The following is an 8,935-nucleotide window of genomic DNA, read 5'->3' on the forward strand; positions in this document are numbered from 1 at the left end:
AATTATTTTTATAAGCAATCCAAAACACCCATAAATCCATTAGATTTTAAGAGATTAAGACCAAGCTTTAAAAATTGAAGGAGGAGAGAAGAGAAGTGATCGTACACGCCTCCTATTGGATTCGTGAAGTAATTTGCTGCTAATAAAGGTTACGAATCCTTCAATCATCTCTCTCTCTCTCTCACTTTCTCTCTCTGGAATTATTTATTTTTATCATTATTTTTGTTTGTTTCATACTCGAAAAGATTGTCCATCGCGGCTTTTCCTTCACACAGGAAGCTAACAAACGCACAAGAACTTTCGAAGATCGCTGTTAGGATAATGTGTCGTTGAGAAAAAGCTTCAGAAATTTGGTTACTCCTTGTAAGAATCTTGGCGTTGAGGCTTCAAAAGAGGGAGAATTTCGGTGAACAGTATCATGTATGTTTGCTTTTTTTTTTTTTGTCGATAATTAGTGTAATTTGCTTCTGATTTTAAGTGGATTTAAACTGATGATGATTCTGCTTTGAGTTTTACTGATTTCGAGATTTTGTGTTTGCGTCAGTGAAGAGATTGATGGAGAATAATGTTGATATTGAAAGCGAGGGAACAGAGAAGATGGAGAGAAATGGATCGGCTTTTGATGAAAGAGATATGATACGAGAGCCACTGCTATTGAAGAGCAGAGTCAATACGACGTCGCAGATTGCCATCGTTGGTGCTAATGTTTGTCCCATCGAGTCTCTTGATTACGAGTAATTGCTAACTCTCACTCTTTCCATCGCATTCTTTCCATGTCCGATCTGTTTTATCATCTTTTTATTATCTTATCTTGACGTTAATTTTGTAAGCGGAAACCTTCTTTTTGCACCAAAACTCGTTGATTTACTGTTCGTATTTGTTGATTTCTATTTATAACCCAGGTATTGGGTTTATATATATGAACAGTTAGTGGATATGTTTAATAGATAATTGATCCTTTGCATATATGACAGAATATAGTAATACTTCACCAAAAGGGAAATCAACTTAAAAAGTGACAACAATATAAAGGTGCTTTTCTGAGTTTGTAACTTTTCCCTCATCATTGATTGCTTTTGGGACTTGTGATTTCGGAAGTGAATGATTTGCTCGGAGGGAAAAACTGAAAACTTAATTTAATTCACATGTTCATTGGGTTGACCTTGAATTTGACCTTCTTTCAAGGTGAATGAACCTTGAACAGGATGACAAATGGAACAGGAGTCGATATGGGTTTAAGTAAAGATACCAAATCTTGTAATTATATCCAAATCATTTACCCCAAATCTTGTGACGGTATGTATTTTAGTCCATATTTTATCATATACGTTGAGCTTTAATGAACCTCATGATCTGAAATTGTTTTGTTAATAAGATAATGAAAAAGTTAAAGCAACAATTTTGAATACAATAGATTGTTGTTATTGTCTGTTTGATGAGGAGAAACTTGCAGCATTATTTATGTACCTGAAACTGATGTTATCCTTTTGCTGCAATTTGATGCCAACTGTTTCTAACACATGGAAACATGACAATAATTCATAAATCTTGTATGATCTGTTTGGTTGGTTATGCTCTGTCGTCATCAATAATATGACTACTCTGAAAGCATTTCCGTACCACCATAACTTGATGTAAACCATATGACATTTACGGGTTATCAAAGATGCCTTTTGTGCTAGTGATGTTCTGAAATTCATCTTGCTACATAAAGGTTGTTCTATTACCGTATTGTTGTTGTTTTCTACTAATTATACTTTCAACAATCATCTTAATTCACAATTTCTGCAGAATTGTAGAAAATGATCTCTTTAAGCAGGATTGGAGATCCAGGAAGAAGGTACAGATATTTCAATATGTTGTCTTGAAATGGACGCTAGTACTTCTTATAGGATTAGCTACAGGGCTTGTAGCCTTCTTCAATAACATCGCAGTGGAGAACATTGCTGGATTCAAACTTCTTCTAACCAGCAATCTTATGCTTAAGCAAAAGTAAGCCTAAAATTTTGCCACCCTTTTGCTCTTATTAATGAATTGCGTCTGCTTTTTGTTAAAGGAAATGTTTGGCTTTTTTAAAACTTAAGGTAATTAGCTGGTAGCGGTTGATGTAACATTTGATTGTACTTTTATTACTACCTCCAACCTAAATTTTTGATGAGCTCTTCAAAAAAGTTATTGCTGATTGCCTGAAGTGAGAAGCAAAATATTCTATAGAGACTTGCTTAGTATTATCATCGTGACTTTTTCTAAGTCATGTAAGGTAACAATACCCAACCAAATACAGCTAGTAGCGGGATCCTGATTAATATCTTGAAAGGAAAAAAGTCAAAGGAATTGTGTGTTGCTGATCTAAACTTTTCATCTATTTTTTAGTATTGTATTGTGGTTTTACCTAGATTTGAGTATGTGGTGGTGTCACTGGGTGTCTACCTTTAGATAGCATACTGAGCACCTTACATCTAGTAGATGGTCACAATGAGCCTTTCTGCCGTTTGCCCGTAAATTGTGGAACCGAAAAGCTGAACCACATCTATAATAGCTCCTGGTTTTTTAAAGGAGCCTTGGCTATTTTACTGCTCCTAGGCTGCCACAAGCTTCATGGTTATCTTTATACATAAGGCATATTTTATTGATGGGTGGATTAAGTGTAAATGTTGGTTAGCTGTCTGTATTGCGTTTCTAAAAGCATTGAATTTTGCTATTACTTAAACAATTTTAGAACCAGCTTTTATACCTATGAAGCGACTAAGAATCTTTTTAACTCCAACTGCAGTTATTACCAGGCATTTGCAGCATTGGCTGGTTGTAATGTGGCTCTTGCAACTTGCGCTGCAGTTCTTTGTGCTTATATTGCCCCAGCAGCAGCTGGTTCTGGGATCCCTGAGGTTAAAGCTTATCTCAATGGTGTTGATGCCCATTCTATTCTGGCTCCAAGCACCCTCTTTGTAAAGGTGTGTACCATATGCATAATCATGTAGTCTCTCTCTCTCTCTTCTCCCCTCCCTCTTTAACTCTGTTTTTGGCACATAAAGCTTGTTAGCTCATTACTAACAAAATGCACTCAAATATTACTTTATGAACCTCAATTTGCCTACTTAATTGCCTACACTCTGAAAAGCTCAAAGACTTCAGATTATTTGTGGTAAATATCGAAACCAATTATGACAATGAGATAATCGAGTTTACGAACTAGTCTTTTGCTCCTCTCTGGAACATTGAAAAACCAACCACCATCTAAATATATCTTGACATTCGGGGTCATTGGAGATCTATTTTACCGAAGTCTAAAAATTGTCAATCTTACTTAAGATGCCCAATGGCATACTTATTCCAAAAGGATGTCTTTTGTGAAACCTAACTACCTCAGTAACCAAGAAGTATTGACACCCGCCAAGTCTTTTGTACATAATTTCTTTGAAATATGAAATTCGGAAGCTGTATGATTACAATGTCATGTACCTAGAAAGCCTGAAACCATTTTATTTTCATGACCGTAGTCAATAGGCTATACCTATACCTGGAGTCTATTTTCCCTGGAGCTTGCTAAACATGATAATAAAACCCGAGCTTGTTTAAAACCATACAAAGACCTAGTCAACCAATGAATCCTGAAAGCCTCCTCTTGGACCACAGAAGTAGGAGATTAATTCGTTAGCATACCAAATGATACATGTAATGCTTCAGTGCTCAGCAATAGAAGTAACAGAACACATCCCATCATGATACTTGGAATGGCAAAGCACACAACCATTGAGTTCTAAAACTGGTTCAAGTAATATGCATATTCCCTTCTTGGGTTGTTACGATATTCTCTGCCAAAACCTCGAACGAAGTGATTGAGAGAAACAGTGAACCAAAATAGCCAAATTGAAAACTGTACTACATACATCTCCGTCTGGGGGACAAACATAATTCTTTCAATCTATGAGGGCTAAATAAGAGAGTACTAAAATCTGGTTCTTTCCTTTGCATTACTTAAAAATAAAATGCACTTCACATGTACACAATATAAATTGCTATACGATCTCCCATGTCAGTAAGTCAGCATATTATGAGTCCACATCAGGTGCTCATTTTTACCAATCATCCACATCATTATTCACTTCCATTTGCCACATGTGATGTGATCAGAGTTACTTAAGCATCAGTTATATCAAAATGCAAGTTGTTGCTGCTTCAGTCCTGTGTAGGTTTGGATTCAAATCACAACAATTGAACAGAGATTTAGAGTTTGAGAATCAGCAGATGACATAATGCAACAACAATTGAGGATTCAAAAAATCAACCGGCTAGGGTTACAAGAACGATGAAACTTTCTAGTAGCAATTGCCAGCTAGTGTTCCAAGAACAATGAGTCGAACGGAAGCACTTCTCTGTCAATTTAAGATTGTTGGAACCTCAGATTACAATTGTAATCTTAAAGTGGGGTGAGATGGCAGCGCGAAGTGGTGCCTGTCTGGTAGAGATAACAAATAAAGGTGATGCTGGCTATGGGATTGTGGTTTGTTTGTTGGAGCTAGGTTGATACCAAGATTCCATAGTGTTGCTCTTCAAAAGCATGCATTTCCCATTAAGCGAGGTGGGACTGTATGGTGTACAAAGCAGTCCAATGGGCCAAACAAAAGGAGTAAGTCTAGCCATGATTTAAAGATAAAATTCATACTAAAATGACACAATCTTTCTGTATATAGAATACTAGACATGTGTGCAACTTGGCACTAGCCATCCTCATGCTACTACCGATCTTAAAATTTGTGTAGGTGTTTCCTTGTAATGTAATATTTCTCTACACTTAAGCTCTTATGATATGTTACCGCTTTTCGGTTATAATTTTGCAGTTGATGCTGATAACAGACCTGCAGATTATTCTGATGAGGGCCTTATTAAAATGTTTTTGTTTTCATATAAGTCTGAAATCCCTCATTTTGATAATTGCTCAGATTTTTGGATCAATTTTTGGAGTTGCTGCTGGATTTGTTGTGGGAAAAGAAGGACCCATGGTTCACACTGGTGCTTGCATAGCCAACTTACTTGGACAGGGAGGTTCTCGCAAGTATCATATCACATGGAATTGGCTTAGATTTTTCAAAAATGATAGGGACCGAAGGGATTTGATCACATGTGGAGCTGCTGCTGGTGTTGCGGCTGCCTTTCGTGCCCCAGTCGGTGGAGTCCTCTTTGCTCTTGAAGAAGCAGCCTCATGGTCTCTCTCTCTCTCTCCCCTTCCTCCCTGGAAATAATTATAAAATAGAAGAACACACTTATTCATATGAAATGATTACAAAACTTAGTGGAGCATCATTAGAAATAGAAGCAAGTATTATTGGTCAATTCTTTGTTGATTGATCCACTGGATGCTTGGAGTTATAAAAAATCCAATGGTCATGAAAGATGGACCAATTCTAGTAGTGTACATGTTTCTGGAATATCTAATCTCATTCTCAATATCTTCTAGGTGGCGGAGTGCTCTTCTTTGGAGAACTTTTTTCACTACTGCTGTAGTGGCTGTGGTTTTGAAGTCTCTCATAGAATATTGTAAAAACGGGCAGTGTGGGTTATTTGGGGACGGAGGTCTCATCATGTTCAATATCAATAATTCCATACCTGCTTATAATACCATAGATCTCCTGGCCATTATGCTACTTGGAATTATTGGAGGAATTTTTGGAAGCATCTACAATTATCTTGTTGACAAGGTCTTGCGTACTTATAGCATCATCAATGAGTAAGCACTTGTCATATTTTCTACTAGTCTTTCTTTTTACATAAAAAACATACATCAATATTATCTTCTTTATATTTTTGAAGAAACCACTCTAATCCTTAAGATTACTTGCAGATTGGCACATCTTAGAAAATGTCATGCACAGAAGAATATTTTTTTCAATGATCAGATGATTCTAAATTTCTTTTGCTGATTCTTGAAATAAATTGCAGGAGAGGTCCTGGTTTTAGGGTGCTTCTGGTCATTATCATTTCAATCCTAACTTCTTGTTGTGCCTATGGTGTTCCCTGGCTTGCAAGGTGCATTCCTTGCCCCTCAAATTTGAAGGAAGAATGCCCCACGAAAGGCCGTTCTGGGAGCTACAAAAGCTTTCAATGTCCAGATGGTCACTATAATGATCTTGCTTCCCTTTTACTAACCACCAATGATGATGCCATTCGAAGCTTGTTCAGTTCCCTTAATACAAATGAATTTCGCATAACTAGTCTTATTTTCTTCTTCGTTGCCATGTACTTCCTCGGAATCATAACATATGGCATTGCAATTCCTTCTGGGCTCTTTATCCCTGTAATTCTTGCTGGAGCATCCTATGGCCGTCTTGTTGGCAGACTCCTTAGTCCCATTGCCAATCTTGATGTTGGTCTCTTTGCCTTACTTGGAGCTGCCTCATTTCTTGGTGGCACAATGAGAATGACAGTATCCCTCTGTGTTATACTTCTTGAGCTCACTAATAATCTTCTCATGCTTCCATTGATGATGCTCGTCCTCCTTATTTCAAAAACCGTGGCCGATTGCTTCAACAAGGGAGTCTATGACCAAATTGTAGTAATGAAGGGATTACCGTTTCTAGAAGCACATGCTGAGCCATATATGAGACAGTTGGTGGCAGGTGATGTTGTTTCCGGGCCTTTGATAACTTTCTCTGGTGTCGAGAAAGTGGGTAACATTGTGCATTCGTTAAGGATGACATCACACAACGGTTTTCCAGTTATTGATGAGCCACCTATTTCTGATGCCCCTGAACTATGTGGGCTTGTTTTGAGATCTCACTTGCTTGTTTTGCTCAAAGGAAAGATATTCACGGCACATCGGCGTTTGAGTGGAGCTGAAACGTTAAAAAGGTACCATGCCTTTGATTTCGCAAAGGCAGGGTCGGGGAAAGGCCTCAAGCTCGAGGATTTGGAGATTAATCCCGAGGAGATGGAGATGTATGTTGACCTCCATCCTATCACCAATACATCACCATATACCGTGGTCGAGACCATGTCTCTAGCAAAAGCTGCGGTTGCTTTTAGGGAGCTCGGCCTTCGGCACTTGTGTGTAGTGCCAAAGACTCCTGGGGTAAGCTTTACTTTTTCTCTCTTCTTTTACATGATGTGGCTTGTTAGACTAATATCATGTTAATTAGTTATTATGTATTCTAGTATTAGGTATATATGGCCTTCCTTTTCCTTTTGCTCTGATACCATATTGAATGATTAGAAGTTCTCATTAAAACCATAAAGAGGAGCACAGATTTGAGAGCCAAAGCTTGGCTAGGTTTCCTAAGATTGAACTACGAAAAAGAACAATATAAACCTTGAGGGTCAACTTAACCGACAAATAAAGCTAGGTTTTAGGGCTCCTTCCCATACGTCGTTAATTCGAGTTTCCACTGGGCCATCGGAGATTTTCCTGCTTGTTATGGATTAGTCGCAAGCTGGCCATGAGTATAAAAAAGAACAATACAAAATAAAGAAGAAAAAGGAAACCTATATATGCCTAATACCAGAATACAGAAATGACAAAACTAGTCCCTAGACCATACGTAATAACTAATTAACATAACACTAGTCTAGCATGGCTCATTGGTGTCGATCCCTCTCACAAGTTGCCACACCCGATATCCGTGAGTCACCTATCCCTATCGTTCTGGTCACTTTGCTCTTGCACACGGGTTTATTTGACTTGCAAACATGAAATGATGCCAAAGGGTCACTAGGCCTGTGGTATTCGGGTTACGGGTAGAGTCCAACATCCAAAGAGCTCAAGGGTTCAATTCTCACCAAATTTAGAAGTATATGCGAGTATTCTCCATGTATAAATATTATATACTTCGAAAAGAAAAGAAAAAATATGAAATGATTCTTGCTTTGATAACGGGTATTTAGTTAAATGAGTGTGTTTATAACCCGTCTTTGGTGTTAAACACCCTATCCCTGGTAAAATTTTGAAAAAAAATTGACTCTCATAAAAGGTCATTTAACAAAATAGCCCCTTCAATGTCATCATATTAAACCTCTAGAGCTTCATATGTAATCATGTAAGTTGCCCTTCCCGACATGGGACTGCCAATATCAACATCCCACTTTTGTTCTTCATTTACATATTTTCGTTCACCAAAATCACCGGAAAGTAACAATGACGAATCCTATGTCTCGTGATTTTGCAGAGGCCACCAATAGTTGGTATCTTGACACGGCATGATTTCATGCCAGAGCACATTTTGGGACTCTACCCACACATCGACCCACACAAGTAGATGAGGAGGAGTAAACCGGGAGCTACCATCATACGAAGGCAGCATTGTGTGTCTATCACTGTTATGAATTCATGAGACTACATGATGCGGTTTCGTCAAGTGTCAAATATGCCGGTAACGTCAACAAAACATGGTCTTGATCTGGGAATAATGTTATTCTTTAATGAAGTGCAAAAATAAATTTTAAAAATATTGGTTTGAAAGTGTTTATTTTTATTCTTTGTACTTTTTTTTGAGGGAGAGAAGGAGAAAAATAGAGGGTTGTATGGATGTATTATTGATTGTAGGCAGTGGAGATCGTATTGTTTTCCAATTATAAGAACATAAACTTAAACTATATGTCAATAATATGTTGTGATAAGTTTCTCTTTTAACTAACCCACTTCACTCTTCCTTTCACAACCGTCACATCCATTTCCAATATATGTAATCGGAAAAAAAAAACTGAGCAATACCCTGTAAACCGTTCATTTAGACGGTATACACGTGTGAATACAATAACTTGTAAGCAACTTGTAAGATACACGTGTACAAGGAAACCAAGAAACAACTTAATTACTTGTATGTACATGTGTATACTGTTTAGATGAACGGTTACTAGGGTGTTCCTTAAATTTTTCATTTTTCTACATTTTCATGAAAACCAAATGTATACGTATATATCTTATTTGGAGTAAGGTTTAGGTGTA

At 37.4% G+C, this 8,935-nt stretch overlaps 1 protein-coding gene across 1 annotated transcript; it reads left to right on the forward strand.

The window, feature by feature from the left end:
- The first annotated feature begins 242 nt into the window (after positions 1 to 242).
- On the forward strand, positions 243 to 8,620 carry LOC112501812 (chloride channel protein CLC-c-like). Its single transcript, XM_025105540.1, has 8 exons — positions 243 to 420; positions 545 to 734; positions 1,792 to 1,992; positions 2,774 to 2,951; positions 4,941 to 5,203; positions 5,456 to 5,725; positions 5,938 to 7,066; positions 8,157 to 8,620. The coding sequence occupies exons 2-8, from the start codon at positions 556 to 558 to the stop codon at positions 8,244 to 8,246; spliced, it is 2,310 nt and encodes a 769-aa protein (XP_024961308.1). The 5' UTR covers positions 243 to 420; positions 545 to 555; the 3' UTR covers positions 8,247 to 8,620.
- The last annotated feature ends 315 nt before the right edge of the window (positions 8,621 to 8,935 follow it).

Source organism: Cynara cardunculus, unplaced genomic scaffold (genome assembly GCF_001531365.2).
Source record: "Cynara cardunculus var. scolymus isolate 2C unplaced genomic scaffold, CcrdV1 Un_Scaffold_589, whole genome shotgun sequence".
Classification (NCBI taxonomy): Eukaryota; Viridiplantae; Streptophyta; class Magnoliopsida; order Asterales; family Asteraceae; genus Cynara; species Cynara cardunculus.

Bases quoted from the DNA above. Each gene is read 5' to 3' on its own strand.
- LOC112501812 (XM_025105540.1), top strand. From the start codon at position 556: ATGGAGAATAATGTTGATATTGAAAGCGAGGGAACAGAGAAGATGGAG. The intron at 1,993-2,773 runs GTAAGCCTAAAA...CTCCAACTGCAG, and splicing joins AATCTTATGCTTAAGCAAAA to TTATTACCAGGCATTTGCAG. The intron at 2,952-4,940 runs GTGTGTACCATA...ATAATTGCTCAG, and splicing joins CAAGCACCCTCTTTGTAAAG to ATTTTTGGATCAATTTTTGG.